General features: G+C 35.4%; 1 protein-coding gene across 2 annotated transcripts; it reads left to right on the top strand.

Moving 5' to 3' along the window:
• The first annotated feature begins 3,188 nt into the window (after window positions 1-3,188).
• On the top strand, window positions 3,189-13,165 carry LOC125655213 (general transcription factor 3C polypeptide 6-like). 2 transcript variants are annotated; one of them, XM_048885411.2, is made up of 5 exons: window positions 3,189-3,269; window positions 8,493-8,573; window positions 8,948-9,071; window positions 10,234-10,380; window positions 12,626-13,165. In XM_048885411.2, the coding sequence occupies exons 1-5, from the start codon at window positions 3,246-3,248 to the stop codon at window positions 12,724-12,726; spliced, it is 477 nt and encodes a 158-aa protein (XP_048741368.2). In that variant the 5' UTR covers window positions 3,189-3,245; the 3' UTR covers window positions 12,727-13,165. The 2 variants fall into 2 exon arrangements, with proteins under 2 accessions (XP_048741368.2, XP_048741369.2); XM_048885412.2 differs by lacking the exon at window positions 3,189-3,269 and adding an exon at window positions 3,278-3,327.
• Window positions 13,166-18,141: the final 4,976 nt, after the last annotated feature.

Here is an 18,141-nt window from a genome sequence, read left to right as displayed (position 1 = left end):
AAGTCGACGAGAAAAGTCCTGTCATTAAGATGAACGGGTCGATATTGTTAAATATTTTTTAGTCAAACACAAACAAAATTTATTTCAATTGTGTCAGGTTCCTGAAAGCATTTTAAGTATATTTTCCTAACACGAGTTAACATTTCCTTTGTGATTGAGCGATATTCAATTTCATTTAATCTCGGTGTTAACATACTGAAATGTACGATAAAGGGGTATGAATTGCAAACACTTTCTCCTATTCGCTTCAGAAGTTCAAAAGTTTTGTGTATTTTAGACATCCCTGCAAAGTGGGATTGAGTAGACGCAAATGGATTCTATAATTGATTAATTTATTTATTGGGGTATATGTCAACGCTATTTGTCGAATGCTAGTTTGATGCTGATTTAAGTGATTTCAGAGATTTCGCGCACCTTGCTTCCAAACCAAATGATTTTCATCGAAATCGATGAAATGTGGTTCTATAAAACAATTAACTGCATGAGTTTTATCCAAAATTTTGATGATTATTATTAAGTACATGTATTATGAGCAACCAGACATTTAAATTGTTAAATTAACATTTAGATTTATTACAGATGACGGAACATGTCTTGTGTTGTATTGTTAATGATTTTTATGATAGCCGGGGCAGCAATTTCATAGTTAACTAACAACAAAGGTCAATTCGGGTTCGTCATTGTAAGCCGCTTAAATTTTCTATTTTTTGAATTCTTTGTATATTTATTCATAATCCCGAATAAACAATATAAATCCCCCCGCATTGTTGATTTCATTCATTTAAACATTTCCTTCCTTTAGTGATGTTCAAACTTATATACCACCAGCTTTAGGAATTATGCGCTCACTAATACCAATTAACCACCGATGACCGAATCAACGATAATTGATGTGAATGATTTTTTAATTTCTCAAATTCTATTCATTTATGATCGACGTCCAACCCCAGCCTATATCGGATTTCACTGCGATAAACTCCATGTGAACGTGCACGCTGCCGGTTAACAACCAATCGGAACGCTGCTCGTACTTTTCCGTCACGTCGAGAAAAGACCGAGCGATGATCCGATTGAAGTCGTACAAGTATCCCGAGGTGGCTATTTACACCAAGATTTTATTTGATAGCTCGTTAAAACACCTCGTATGAAGAACGATTTCACCATCGAAAGAGTGACAAAAACTCTCAATTACACTACATGTATTTCATATGATTTTTTGTGACACCCCGGGAATTCATGACAAAATATAATACTTCATTTGCAAATAAGCTAGAAGTTTTAAAGTCCAAATTTCGCTTTGATATGTTGCATGAAATAAAACATGTCCTAAAATAATTTTAGTACATGCAAGTTTGAATATCTATATAAAAGCTGCTACGTGTGTTTTCACAAATTATACAGCTAGACCTCGCAGGACTTAACTATAGGCCTATGGATTGATTGAATTGTATTTCATAATAATTATGAAATAAAGAAATGTTTTAATGGCTCCCAAATTTTCGCATGCATTCGCTAAAACTGAGGAATTTAATTTAGTTTGTGGTAACCCAAGGTTCTGAGATACGATACGGTACAAAACCAGCGGATCGGAACCGTTGGCTAACAAAAAAAAAACGATATTGTAGAAAGCAGAAGGAAATTTAAAACTTAAAAAGAGACTAGATTTATTTAATTAACAAAGCTCAATGAGTTGAAATGCATGTTATATTTTCTTATGCTCAAATTCTTGACTATATGTACAAAGTAAAATAGCTGTCTGACGCGTAGAACTCTCTGCCAATACGCAGAGAGAGAGAGAGAGAGAGAGAGAGAGAGAGAGAGAGAGAGGTTATAATTCAATCAGCATCATAATGTCCATTTAATTGAAACCATCGCTATCATGTTGAAAATCACTTTATGTACATTATAAATGTGCATGTAGTTGACAGATTAGGATATTCTTTGTTATCAGTAACATTTCGAATATATACCAGTCGAAAACAACGAAAAAAATCGTAAAACGAATGTAAATTCAGTCTAAACAGACACGATAAGTTAGCATGATAAAACACTTCAGAAAAAAAAAGAATTGTGAATTCTTTTGGGTTTTGAAATTGCCAAGAAACCCTGTATCTATGCACAAAAATAGGTGATTTCATTGGTAAAACCCAGGAGCTTCCGAAGACTTTGCCCTCTGGGCCCCCACCAGGGCTTTTCCCTGCACCCACCGGAGGCCTCATGGCGGACCCCAGACTCCTTGCATGCATTGTGGATAGCTCTTTGAACGAATATGACATGTTCTAATTCGCTCCGCTCTTAGCATTGATTGGCAAGCCAAAAAAAACCAAAACATGTCAGTAGTCTGCGGTGTAAATTTTATACGACGGTTTGTAGATTTAGTGTAGTTGTATAGTGCTAGGTGTATTTGCATGCATATGTAGTTTTTGTTGTTATTATTCTCTGTTAATATTGTCCTGAAGAAGGGACAGGTCGTCCCGGAAATTTGACAATCTAGCTTGCTGTTCGTGTCGTTGGTCATTTTAGTGCTTTTTTTAAATCCCGGAATTTTTTAGAATGCCTAAATTCAATGCTCTATGTATAAAGAACGGAGATTTTAACAATTCTGAATGATTTAGATCAAAGCAAATGTTTATTGTTAAATAATGATGAAAGTGAAATAAGTCAAATTCACATGACTTGTAAATGATTAGAAGCCAATCTTTTTTTGAGATTTTTTGGAAGAGCGATTTGCCCTTGGTTAAAATAAGAAAAACTATGATCTAATATTCTTAAAATATTTGCGGTACATGAAAATTTTTATTTAATATTTCCATATTAAAAAACAAAACAAGAAGCAAACCATTTTAATAAAACATGTTCTTCCCTTTAAGACTTCAATGTAAAATTGTAGGTGAAATAAATCAAACAGTAATCAAAATTTTGTAAATTCCTACGATGAAATATTCTTGTTCAAAATACTCTTCAAAATAAAAATTTCACCGTCCATTCATTAGATATAAATTGAATCCTATGTAGGGAAATTATACTTCAGAGGAAGAAATAGAATAACCTTGGGGTTTCAACAAAATATAAAAGGATTTCAAATATTTCCACTATTTTTTTATTGCTTCGACAAGAATACTTCCTAAATCAACCTTTTCTTTTCTACGACTAAAATGAATATGGAGGTAGAAAAAAAAATCGGGATCGGTGTACTTAAAATACGGAAATGAAACTTCAGAGCGAAAGTCGAGAAAATCTTGAAAATGTCAGATGAATGGGAAGAAGAGGTAACTTTGAAAGGGCCTATGGGGTAGTTTGAGCTATGGATATACTGTCTGATGTTGGGTATTATCAAGATAATATGTTGACGGTGCTACCGTTTGAGCGAGCGCAGCTACATGTACAATGTATGTACACACAGGTGCTTGGCCTTGGGTCTTAATATTTGAACTGATGAATACACATCTAACCTTATACATATGTAAAGAGTTGATTATTTACATATGATAAGGTTAGATGTGTATTCATATATTATGACCCAAACACCTGTGTATGTACATATTTTGTAATGTTCTAGTTTTTGTGGAAACGAGGGGGTTATTTATATTCGGTCTTTCTATCCCCCTCGTTTCTGTCCAAGCCCTCATAAAGTATGTGGGAAATCAGTCGCGCTTCGGTTTGAATTTATTTCAGCTTACATTTGATGTGAATCGTTTGAAAACTTACACAAATCAATTCATGAATGATTTTGCCGCAAGGGGATACAATTGAAACCATTTAATTCCACACGAAAGCAACGATAAACGTCGTCATTTCAAACACAACAGACTTTCGCTGTCAAATTCGCCTCCATGATAAACAATGACTTCAGCGCATGCATTACCTCATTTTGTAAAACAGCTAGAGGCCCAATAGGGATGAAATTTCTTACTTTAGTAAATCGCACACAAATCTAACTTTTTCAGTTCATTTTTTCATTACGCGTATAATATTTTTGTGAATGGACATATTTTTCTGAATTTGAAAATACAGAAAACAATATAGATAAAAAGGAAGTTGTTACATAAATTATTCTAAGTGTTTGTTGAAATGAAAAATAGAAGAAAATGTACGTAATATATTTAAATGTAATCGCAAGTTCGATATTGTCTGAAATAAATGCGCATATTGTTTTTGCTGTGCTGTTTGTTTTAAAAAATGTCATTGTTGTAACAAAAAAAAAAGAAAGAAAGAAAGAAATGAATAATAATAAAAAGAAAGAAAAAAGATAAACAGAAGTGTTGAAATGTATGGGATTAAATATTGTTTGATTTATCTCGACCATAATATCAGGCGCGGATATAGATTTTCAAAGAGGATGAACCAGAGGATCTGTTGACTGTTGTTGATACCATGATATTTGTTTTGTACAGTGTGCTTATTTTTTATCGTATGCTTGCAGTATTATAAGTTAGTTACCGATTAAAACATCCTTTAAAAAAGAATTAAATATGACAATTTGAAACGTTATATTTACAATGCTCATTGATAAATGTTCAATATCTGACAAAAAACTTAATTCACTTAGTCTTCATCAACACCCCCTCCGCCCCTTAAAACAAAATTTGATGATGTTGAAAATAATAATCAGTGTACATGAATATCGATGTCGGATTGCATAAACTTGAGGAGTTTCGAACCCCTCCCCCATAAATATTTAAAATTAAGTTTTGATCCAGCATTGATGATTTGACATTTCCCCTAAAAGAGTTCAATTGATTCTTTCGGACACATGTGAATGAATCTCTTTGTTAAATAATTAATGTCCAGTTTGGTATTGGGGGTAATCGTTCATTAATGACACTCCAGAAAGTCTCTCCTTGCCCATTGTGGAACGTAAAGTACATCTTTACAAGTAAGTGTTGAAATGAAAAGGACCTTTCTGCTTTGCAGTTGGTAACGGGTAAGGTGCAGCCGATGAAGAATTATAATTTCTGTAGGTTGGAAAATATCTTTATTGAATTCCGACAAGCATTCCACTTTGCATCAACTAAATCTACGACTGACCACTTCTGTTTCCAAGCGCTGGCCTCGTGTTGGAGAGACTTGGGCGATTAAAAGTCATTTCCCCGCATAAATAAACTCTCTCTCCCACTCCAAAATCAAAAGTAGGATTGCAGCCCGTGCACACACCCCCCCCCCCCCCCCCGTCGAGATCCGCCAATAAATGTTAAGTAGACACAAATTAATAACCTTCATTGATTTGCAGTTTAAAAGTCTGTATAAACAGATAAAGTTCTTCTGTCACAGGTTTGTTGTTCTGTCATAGGTTTATTGTTTTTCAATTCATGGTATGAAATTCCCTATAAGAAGATACCACCCCCCCCCCCCCCCCCCCCCCCCCCCCCCCCCCCACCCCCACCCCCCGAAAAGGAAGGTATAATGAATAAATATATAATAACAAAATATGAAAATAAGAATGAATGAATATAAAAGGGGGAAAATAGATACATGAGATGCGGTTCCTTTAATGATATCTAATCCCATTTCAGGAATACAGTACACACTGCCCATTTTGCACCTTTGAGTGGTCTTTTTAAAATATTTTTTATTCACAATTACATTTTTTTACTTATTTTGTTTCCAGTAATTCATTTTCATATTCAGAAGAATAAGTCCATTCACAGATATGAAATGCATTTCATGTGATGAGAAATAAACTGAAAAGGTTAGATTTGTGTGCGATTTACTAATAGTAACTCATTTCACCCCTCTTGGGCCTCAAGCTGTTTTACAAAATGAGGTGACGCATGCGCTGAAGTCATTGTTTATCATGGAGGCGAATTTGACAGCGAAAGTCTGTTGTGTTTGAAATGACGACAATTATCGTTGCTTTCGTGTGGAATTGAATGGTTTCAATTGTATCCCCTTGCGGCAAAATCATTCATGAATTGATTTATGTAAGTTTTCAAACGATTCACATCAAATGTAAGCTGAAATAAATTCAAACCGAAGCGCGACTGATTTCCCACATACTTTATGAGGGCTTGGACAGAAACGAGGGGGATAGAAAGACCGAATATAAATAACCCCCTCGTTTCCACAGAAACTAGTAATGTTCATGCTTTGATCAGGTTTAATCTCAGTGATATATATATCTGTGTTTTAGAAATATACAGTATACATGTATGTAGTTCTACCGTTAGGTAATTCGAGATTCCTCTGACTCTTACCCTCGCTTTTATATTGTGACATAATCACATGTGGTGGGGGGTCAGAAAGGCCCACATAATATTTTAATGACTGCGTCCAGCTCGAGATATCAGATTCGTTCTCACCAGCTATTAGGCGGGTTCAAATGGGTCAACCATATTTAAATGCATCATAGGAGTTCAAGGCTGTGTTCAAGATCATAGCAGCTATGTAGTGGAATGTAGCGGTCAGCCGGGTTCAATCGCCGGTGGCCAGATAGCTCAGTTGGAAGAGCACCTGATCAGGGGTCCCAGGTTCGAATCCTGGTCTGGTCCATTGCATTTTCTCCCTTCCTGTTACAGGTAGATATTGCTATGAATTTAAATAGCCCTACATAGGGAAAACAAGCGTTAATTCATACAGTGTATGTGATAGAACTAGATATCTAGCATAGCAGCTTAGCATAGAAGCTAGGCTAGCCACTACAGTCTTCAACACAACCCAGCACTGAATGACTCAAGTTTAAAAGTGCAAGAGTTGGACAGTTTGACAATAATATGTTGTACGGAGTGACCGTTGAGACAAGCGAAGCCCATTAACATCTTGCAACACGACTTTTATCCGCCTCTTCATTTAACGCGGGAAATATAACGCGCTTGATGTAAACAGTTACAAATTGTGACGTCATATTAGCTGCAATGTTTTTTTTCTTCTTCTCTTAAACCAAGCAAAAACAAAATGTTTGAAGCTATGAGAAAGCTTGTCTGGAATTTAAAAACGTTTATGGTACTTTCTAAACAATCTAATTATTTTAATTAAGGGTTTGTCAATGAAGTATACAGCAGTGATGACGACATTTTTTTGGAAGCATTATGGGTGATACTCATCTTTTTTCAGCTGATGAAGAGCAAATCACGTGACTCATATGTGTAATCATTGGAGCGAGCTCGTCGCTTCGCGACGCAAGCTACGCTCGCTATTAATATCTGTTGCTGCTGAACTTCAAGGGAAATTGTCAGTTAAATATGGTTGACCCGTTTGAACTCGAAGACTAATAGCTGGTGAAAACAAATCTGATCTCCCGAAAAGGATGATGAACAGTCATTCAAATATGGTGAGGGTGACCACAAGCAGTTATGTTTGGTAAAGATAGATTACAATGGATACATAAAAACCAACATAATGAAGAAAAATTGCATGGAGAAAAATAATGACTCAAGTCAAAGTTCTGTTGTTTTTTTTGTAAGGTCTTGATTTCAAGGGCCTGGGCCTTTTCAATTGGTAAAAATAGCGATATTTGCTTGAGATTAGGAAAAATGTTCCATAGAAAGAAGAAGGGAGAAAACCAAACCAGAGTGCATTAAGGTATAGTTGCAGTGATTCCGAAGGTCCGTCGGACATTGGCAAATGTCAGGTAATTTTTGTTTGGTCCGATCAATATCAGTTGTTGGCCATACCAAGTGTCGGATATTTTTTTCCCAATGAAATACATGATTTAATAAATTTTCAATTTTTAGCAGCATGTCCCAAAATTTATTATTTTAGTCATTGCAAACAGAAAACATGTTTACGTTTAACTCAAATGATGAAAACCTTTGAATGTGTGAAAATAATAAAAATATTTATTTATATAGCACCTTATATGACTTTAAAGAACCACTCTAAAGTACTGCACACACTAAAACTGATACAGCATGTTATAAAAGTAGTAAAAGGAAATTACAATAGCTTTAAGACAAATGACATCAAAACAATGCTAGCAAAACATCAATAATGTGAAGTAAAGATCTTACACCGAAGCGTGTGGATATATGTTGACGTACCTGTCAGACAGGTATTTCGATATAAATAGATTTCACCTGACATAAATATATCTGGTGTAAATAAACACACGGGTATACACATGTTCGATGAAAACACATGTTAATGTATAACTTTGATAAATACATTTTGAACTCAGTTTCATATGGATATAGATCAAAATCTTAAATTCTCACGTCTTCTTTGAAATCTGAGAGAAACTATTTGCACCTTGCTCAAGAGTATTTCACTCCCACCGAGTGAGATCAATTTAGATGATTTGGACTAAGTCACTTTTAAGGTTCTTTATCATGTCATAGTCATGACCTAGATTTTTATAAAGTCTTGTCCACCCACTCGATGCTGAGTGAACAGTTAATTGTTACATATGTATCAATTTGAATTTTCAACAACTGGGTTCTGTTAATTAAATCAATTTTCTGTCTTACTATCTACATGTACATGTACCATTGGAGCCGTTTCCATGGTTCTGTGATGTTAACGACATACATTTTGTAATTTCATGTCTTTGATTTCAGGAGCAGTGTCTGATGGTCGATCTTCATGGAATTTTAGAGCATGATTTCATCCAAAAAGCTGAGGGAAACTGTAAAGTTCTAGTGAGTCTAAGTTTATACTACTATACTGAGGGTAACTGTAAAGTTCTAGTGAGTCTAAGTTTATACTACTATACTGAGGGTAACTGTAAAGTTCTAGTGAGTCTAAGTTTATACTACTATACTGAGGGTAACTGTAAAGTTCTATTGAGTCTAAGTTAATACTACTATACTGAGAGTAACTGTAAAGTTCTAGTGAGTGTTTATACTACTATACTGAGGGTAACTGTATTAAAGTTCTGGTCAGTCTGAAATTGATACCTTTGAAGTGAATTTTTCATAATTTTACTCACCTGGATTCAGATATTAGTATAGACAATACTCTTGACTGATAATAAAGTTGGTGGAAAATGATAAAATTGAGTTGCGTTTTTCAGGGTATTGGGACAGAGACACCGTACGTACAGCTGGATGGGTACACGTTTGCTGGGAAGTATGTACCTCCACTGGGGTCCTACCTTGTTCTGGAAGAGAAGTCAGCAGATATTGTTAATCCTCAAGGTAGATTAACATATAATTATAGAGAAGTCAGCAGGTATTGTTAATCCTCAAGGTAGATTAACATGTAATTATAGAGAAATCAGCGGGTATTGTTAATTCTCAAGGTAGATTAACATGTAATTATAGAGAACTCAGTGGGTATCATTAATCCTCAAGGTAGATTAACATGTAATTATAGAGAAGTCAGCAGGTATTGTTAATCCTAAAGGTAGATTAACATGTAATTATAAAGAACTCAGCGGGTATTGTTAATTCTCAAGGTAGATTAATGTGTAATTATGGAGAAGTCAGCAGGTATTGTTAATCCTCAAGGTAGATTAACATGTAATTATAGAGACGTCAGCAGGTATTGTTAATGCTCAAGGTAGATTAACATGTAATTATAGAGAAGTCAGCAGGTATTGTTAATCCTCAAGGTAGATTAACATGTAATTATAGAGAAGTCAGCAGGTATTGTTAATCCTCAAGGTAGATTAACATGTAATTATAGAGAAGTGAGCGGGTAATGTTAATCCTCAAGGTAGATTAACATATGATTATAGAGAAGCCAGCAGGTATTGTTAATTCTCAAGGTAGATTAACATGTAATTATAGATGAGTTCACTTGGTGGATCAGATAGCTAGAAAAAATATGAAGAAATATGTCTGAAGCACATGCATACATGTAACTAAGTTTGTTTTTTATATTTCACTGATTGTAAACGTATACATGTATACATCGTAAATTGATGTGGTTGTCAGCTTTCATGCAAGCAGTCTATTTCATGTGATGATTAATTGTTACAATTAGGACTGTCATATTTTGATTAGATTAATTATCATGGATTTTGAGATGCATGCATTTGTGTTTTAATAGTGAACAGATTGTTTTTTCTTTTCTTTCTTTTCTTTTTTTTTTTTAAATACAGTCTCCATGAGGAAAATAAATAATGTGGTGATTGGAACAAGCAGGAGTTATGTTCCTTTGTATGACATATTCTATATAGAAATTTGAGAGTTGGTTTTACTATGCGTAATTTAAATATTTAAATAACCAGACAAATATTATGTTGTCAAACATGCAGGTGGAACAAATAATGGTGCAACAATCTGTTAGTGATTTATCTATGCTGGTATAAAATAATTACTTTGATAAAAATGTTTGATGTACAATTTCTTGCAGAAAATACCTCTACCAAGGCCAGTCTAGAGTTTGTTGCATGTCTAGACAGAAAATTAGACATGAACAGAGCATTCATTTCACCAAAACTTCCAGAGGGCTCTGTTACAGCGGAAAGTTCAAGGTCAAATACGGACACAAGTCAACAAGGTAATATTTACTTTATATATGTATTTGTTTGGCAGCTTTAAGGTAGCACCATCTTCATGTGACATCATAGGTTTTTAAAACTTTATATTTCATTGAAATATGTGCATGGTGTAAATATATCGTTTGGAGCAATTTGATTAAGTAGGTATCATAAATATTCGTGTAAACTATTTGATATTTAAAATTTTTATATTTTCTATAAATATAAATTAATAAATAAATAAAATAAATTTTATTCGGTATATACATACATACAAACATACATACATAAGATACCAAGGATAACCCATTAAGCTCGAAAGCTTATTTCCAATGGGGTCCTTTTTGATGCACGAATGTTTGCGCTAGGGGGTCATTTATGTGGGGAGAAACCGGAGTACCCGGAGGAAACCCACGTGTCCGAGCGGGCGACCGTCATACCCTCTCACATACAACCACAGCCGATCACGGGGATCGAACTCGGGTCGCAGTGGTGAGAAGCAAGAGCGCTACCACTGCGTTACCCGGACAATTCACTACCTGGAAATACTATCAAGGGCAATAACTCCTATGCTGGTATTTCTCTGTTGTCTGTCTATTATATAATGGTTTCCTTGATATCCACAATTAATTCATACATGTATATATTTATAAGGTAGCAGTTTTTTAAAAATAAAGATTTTGTTATTCTAACCAGATTTTATGTATTTTCATCATGCCATTTAATTTAAAAAGTTCATATAAACTTCTGTTTTCTGTATGTCTGACATCTTTAAAAAGTTGGCAACATATATATATATTGTTTGGTTATTGATTAAATTAACCCATATTACATGGAAATCAGTACAGCTTTCTTAATTTGAATCATTAATTTTAATAAGTCAAGTTAGAGTGGAACTACAATACACCTTAAGACTTGATAAAGCCATACAGGAAATGAATTATGCCATCACTAATTATTAAGTGCTCCACATTTAGCATTAAATAGACTTTTTTAATCATTTTAGCTCACCTGAACTGAAAGTTCACATGAGTTTTTCTGATCATCTTTTATCTGTCCATTTGACCATAAACTTTTCACATTTTCATCTTTTTCTCCGGAACCACTCGATCAGTTTCAATCAAACTTGGTACAAATCATCCTTGGGTGGGTGAAAGGGATTCAAGTTTGTTCAAATGAAGGGTCATGCTTCCTTTAGGGGTGGGGGGTAATCAAGAAAAGGTCAAAAATAGGGTGGGATAATTTCAAAATCCCAAGAACCACTGGGTCAAAAAAGTTTGAACTTCACATGAAAGCTTCCCGACATAATGTACATTCAAATTTGTTCAAATTATTGCCCCTGGGTGTAGGGTGGGGCGGCAATACAAGGTCAGAAGTATACTTGAAAGAATTTTCTTCTCGAGAACAGCAGGGCCATGATCAGTCATATTGATATTTCCAGGTAGTGATGATTGAAGTTTGTTCAATGTGTGGTTCCCAGGATTAAAGTATTTCCAGGTAGTGCAGATTTAAGTTTGTTCAACGTGTGGTTCCCAGGAGTAAAGCATTTCCAGGTAGTGCAGATTTAAGTTTGTTCAACGTGTGGTTCCCAGGAGTAAAGCATTTCCAGGTAGTGCAGATTTAAGTTTGTTCAAAGTGTGGTTCCCAGGAGTAAAGCATTTCCAGGTAGTGCAGATTTAAGTTTGTTAAAGTGTGGTTCCCAGGAGTAAAGCATTTCCAGGTAGTGCAGATTTAAGTTTGTTCAAAGTGTGGTTCCCAGGAGTAAAGTTGGGCAACAGGGCTACACTAAATCGTATCAAAATTCCAAAGTTCCTTAAGTTGTGTGGATTCAAGGCTTTTTTTATATAAAATATTAACCCTGGGTTAGGATGGGTCAACATAATGCAAGTATGCTATTAAAAAATCTTCTTCAGAACAGCACGGTCATTTTAGCGATATTGGTACTGAGACACCTCTAATGTGAATTCAAATTCAGTGATGTCATGACTCTGTGGGGCTAGGCTGTTGCCACAATATGGGGTCAAACTTTTCCATGGTAAGAAAGATTGAATATTTTTTTTGTTGTTGTAAAAAATCACAATAGCTGAACAACAGCAGGAGCAAGGAGACTCAGATTAGTGATGTGGCCCATGGACCTCTTGTTCATATTTGAAATGAAACCACTATGTAACTGAGTTAATTGTTCGGTATCATAAGGATTTAATAAAATCTTCTGTGTCTTTTATTTGTAATTTGATGTTCTCTTCTGTTCCTAACACCACACAGACAATCAAGATACACAGAATCAGCATAGTAATGATGGACCTGCCAATCAGCACGCAGAGCTTGCACCTCCTGCTTCAGAGACAGTGTCAGAGGTCACATAAGTCAACAGGGAATTATGGGAAATATGTTCCAACAGAGATGACATCATGAGTGAGAGTTTAAACACAGAACTTGGATAGGGAGGTTCTAAAGATCAGAATATAATCTGATTTTAGTAAAGAGCTGTACATTCCGAAGACACCGACATTCGAAGATCATATTTATCTATGTGTTCAAGTTTCTTCTGTTGTAGAAAAAACTCAGCAAAGTAAGCAATTCTTTTTTAAGTTGAGACAAAATGCACCACTTGGCATGATTGACTGGAGAAAAAATGATACTACTATTTACATACATATTACATGTAGATATCATATGTTCAATTGAAGTCCTCTATGAGTCCATACATGTACATTCATATAAAAGTTTCAAGATAAATCTAATTCTTTATAATGGTATTCATTTGTACATGAGCTATACCTAATAAAACTGACATAAATGGAATGGGATTTAATTCACTCATTCATTGATATTATTGCAATATTTTCATCACAATGTATTTCAAATTTCCGTTATCACTGAAGTTGTAATTGAATTTCGTGCACCGAAAATGTTGGCTTTGTGCAAGATGAAAAATATTTGCCAAAAAAAGCGCCTAGGTGAAAAGGGGGAAAATAAGAAACAGTGATCAATCTCATAACTCCTATAAGAAATACAAAATTAAGAGTTGGGCAAACACGGACCCCTGGATAGACCAGAGATGGGATCAGGTGCCTAGGAGTAAGCATCCCCTGTCAACCGATCACACCCGTAACCAATCCTTTTGTATATTCATACAATAAAATATGTTGAAATCAAATCACCCGTTCTATATGTATAAACGGAGTTATCCGTAGTCAAAACCTGAGTGTAAAGGACAGTCTAACAATCTATGATACACGTCAGAGAACATTTCACCCAATGAAAGGTTATATTGGCAATTATATATGGAATTTGGTACAAAACAGACTACCATCACCTGCAACTGGTGATAATTAATAACAGGGCATGATCCCAATGCATTTTCAACATGCATTTTATTTTACTTTGGGGTTTTATTTAAAACGCGCACATATTCACTTTAACATTACTATATGTATATCCCATCCAATTCATTTGTGTGGAGTAATGCGCCCTTGGGGGGGGGGGGGGGGGGGGGGGGTATAATTATCATATAGAAATATCCGCCAAATATTCTGACACCAGGATTATCGGACATAGTGATGAATTTACCGGAGAGTCTCCAACTTTTTATAAGTCGGTTGTAAGCTAGTTGCATTAGAGGAAAGTTTTGGGATTCAATTTCGAAGGGCCACAAAATTGTTCCCTATTCGGTTGGACTAAGCCTTTGGGCTGTTGCATTGTTTTAGAAAAAAAAGATTAAAATACACACTAGTCGAGTCTTGCTCCAAACCACATTTATACACTTACATGAAAGACAAGAGAGCCAGACAGACAATTTATTTTGAAATTTATCATCTAATTTTCGCTGTGTTAATCATTGACGTATGCAAGAGAATTGAAACTTCATTTCCGATATATAAAATTGTTTCCTTCTGTTTCTAGATGCATGTATATTAGATAAGATGTATCTTAGTCATGTCAGAAATATTTACGATAAAAATCGGTATTTGTTAAAAAAAAGTTGATGAATATATTTTATTCTTATACTGTTGAGTTATACAAGAAATGTGAACATTTTATCAGACTGTTGAGAAATGCATTGACCTCGATGTCTCGCAGGTTTAATTCAATGAAAGCCTCAATTTTAATTAGCGGTAATTACCTAAAGATTTGCTTTCAAACGACACACTTAATGCGCCTTTGCTGGATCTGCCCCTAAGGGAATTATAGGAAAGACTCAGGTGTATGTGCATACACAGCATTTACATGTATATACTGGGCTTCTCCATATATTCGTGGTCTGTTAACATTTAATCATATCTGTCTATTTATTCTCTGGGCCAATATACAAATGTGTACCATAATCCATACATTTAAAATACATCAGGGCTCTAAGTTCATGTTGAATCAAGGCCATTAAAAGCACAATAAATCAATTTAAATTTTAATTTGTATGGCTTAGTTTACTTGGTTCGTGAACAAGTAAAAGAAGAGATTTAACAAATAACATCATGTACATGTGTTCCGTTCCATTCTAGATATCCTTGCATGTGGCCATTTTCAAATCAAAGACCACCTTTGTGTAATATTTACACTGAAAAATTATCAATTTTGTTGAAATTGGACACCGTGCGGTCTGAACACATCAATAAATAGGGTACATGTTTGAATTCGCAACCAGCAGTGTTTGTTCTGATTACTGGATTTAAAAAAATATATATATAAAAATCATTCAAAGCCCAGTTAGAACTTGAACTTCACATTATCGAATATTTGACTTGTTTCTATGAATCCATTAGTGCACTACACATACATCTCTTCAGAAGGCAGTTACTTCACAAATATACGAACTATCGGTATGCAATCAGTGCTTGTCATCAAATCCTAAAATAAGAGTGTGTCCATTTATTTCTGGTAACGGCGCTGTTTTATGACGTCGCACTCGTGTGAAATCCGGCGATTCTCGTGTCCGAATGAAAAGTGAGAATGGCGTTCGCTTCGACACATCCACAAAAGTAGACTGCCTTTCGGGAGATTGATTTAAGGTTTCTCGAACATACTTGGTTGGCAGTTCTGAGGAAGAAACGCGTTTTGGTCCGACAGTCTTCTTGAGAGTGTTGACACTCTGAGCAGCCTTGCTGCCTCGCTTAGAATTACTGAGAACTTGACAAGCATATATATGTCTGTTCGCTTTCTCCTCGATCTGCTTCACGATTTCCAGATCACTTTTTTCTCGTTTTCTGCGATAAAGTCCAGGAAATGTGTCGGTTTTGGCATTTCGAAGTCCATAGTCCGCATAAAATGTCGGTGAGAACGACATCTTTTTAGTTTTTGAAGGCGTAGAAGTTTGTCTCATTAAGGATTGCGAGAGAGGGGGTAGATAAGACAGGATTCCTTTCTGCGAACCATTCAGTATCTTTTCCAGCCTTTCTGTGTTGTCATTAAGCTCGGTAATTTGAACCATGGGGGACTCTCTCTCGTCGGCCTTTGCTTCGTTTTCTTGGGAAGACAGGTTTTCCTTCTGGTCTTGAATCTTTTTTCCTGACAGTTCCAGGGACACTGGCCATTTTGTAGAGGTCCGTGATGGCAGACCACGAGACTTGCGCGGGTCGTGTGGTTGGTCTGGCCGGGGAGATGACACGGTGGGTATGTATAATGATTCCCTACTCTGTACACGTGATGCCACGTCCAGTCTTCTAAAGCTTCGACTACTTCGTCTATCCGTGTCTCGTGACATCCCTGTCGGCGTGTCTTCTTCCTTGATACAGGAAGATTCCTCTTTTCCTTCTTCCGGTTTATTCGGCACTAGTTCCTGTTTCACACCCAGAATCTTATAATCTCCATCGTCCGAGAAATTCTCTTCATTTTCGTCTTCCAAGGCGTTGCGAATCCCTGGATAACACGCCTCGGCTAGGCTAGGTTTTCTGTTGTAAAACAATTTGTGGGGAAGAAAAAAGTCTCGATTCATTGCACAGACTGTAATTAGATAACTCCGATCTTGAGTGACCTTATCGGGGATAGTGTCCAAAGGCGAAACCTGTAATAACACACATTTTGTCTCCGCAACAGACTTACACAATTTCACAGAAGATTCCGAAAAACTATAAGGTCCGAGTTTTTGATTGTAATCAGAATTAAGATGATATCAGTTGATTTAATGCCAATTAGGAATCCAAAAAGCCGAGTACCTCTGAGACGACCCAGCTTATCTTCAATCAAACTTCTACCCCAATCGGTTGGGATCTTCAAAGTTCTGCAGTGTCAGTTAGAACTTAGTAGTGTGTTTTAACGGTATTAAATGTATCTTTTGTCGTCACAGAGAGCAAATCTAAGGTAAATAAAAATATCTCAGGAATCTTCTCAAGTTAAACCTCCCCACGTTCTGCACACTGGTCGAGGTTTAAATCCAGATTTGTCGCTATTGCACCCAGCTGCAATCTTATTAAGTCCAGATTGTAATCTCTTGTCTTGTGTACACAGAATTTTTAATATTTAATAATTCTCAACGCACAACTGGCATTGGATTCAATTTCCATTTGAATTGTTTCCATTATTTATTTGTTTACGAATAATACCGTTTTGTTACATACAGATTTATGATCCTGGGAAATTCAGTATTTCCAAATGTCAAATATTTCTCAGATTTGTTCTTCTTAAAACACAACATGAAAACAAATGTTTTTCAGAGACGAATGTCTGCTTATATATCGTGCATTAAATACCACAGGTTATAAGGCAGAGAACAGGATTTCGATGCTCTTTTAAGTTCGGAGGAAAAAATGGTACACAAGCAGTGACTTTCCCTCGTTGCTCCTAATGTCAGGTACACAGAACAATGAAGAGAAAACACCATTACCTCAGATATAATTTCATTTCAATCCATTTCGTGACGACGAAATTGAAACAAAGTGCCACTCAATATTGTTTTGTTTTTTTTTTGGTCAATTCACCACCTCCTTTAAGAACATTTGAATTTCACACGCGCTGTGCCATTTTGTAGATCAATTATATACTGAAAATTGATCAATGTGAATGGAGTTCCAGGCGTGGGTAATTGAATTACATTGACAGGTAAATGGAAGCACTGCTGGTCGTTAATAATATTTTTGAATGTCAATAGAAAGTGAAAGGATTTGATCGTTTATTGTGAAACTTTTCATACAACTTGCAAAGTAAACACAATGTACTTGTCCTTTTGTAAATAAATTCCGAAAACATTAACCAAATAAATGTGAAAACTTTTTTCTCATTCAGTTGACTAGATTTTAATTCTTGAATAGATCAAGTCAGTTTAAAGTTTTATAAATATTTATTCCCTACATTATCGCTCGGCCCTTTGTTCAGCTGCTCAATCGTTTGCCCATAAAAAAAAAAAGGTTTAGGTTTAATTCTCCGATATATGGATATTACTTTGTGGGGTCTCCAGGAAGGAGAGAACATAGATCAAGCAGTAGTTTTTAAGTGTTCATATATACCACCCCTGATGATCAATGGCGAAGAACTGACGACCCAGTTGCACAAAAGTTAGTTAATTTTAACTGACAGTTAACGTCTATTTAGCACTATATAAATGTAAGAGTTAATGGCAAGTTAACCGTCAGTTAAAGTTAAGGAGGTATGTTACACCAGAGAAATTTGATATGGATGACAAATGTAGGATATATATACAACAATAATTTGAAATTGAAATTTTCAAATTGACTTTATCTAGTCAAAGAAAAAAAGAAAGAAAAAAAAGAAGCCATTTTAGTAGAAAGCAATCTGAAAAAACAAACAAAAACAAAACCCCTCCTGGACTCGAACCCGCGATCTACAGA

Source organism: Ostrea edulis, chromosome 7 (genome assembly GCF_947568905.1).
Source record: "Ostrea edulis chromosome 7, xbOstEdul1.1, whole genome shotgun sequence".
Taxonomy (NCBI): Eukaryota; Metazoa; Mollusca; class Bivalvia; order Ostreida; family Ostreidae; genus Ostrea; species Ostrea edulis.
The sequence above is the reverse complement of the archived record's forward strand: the minus strand, read 5'-3'. Positions and strand labels throughout refer to the sequence as shown.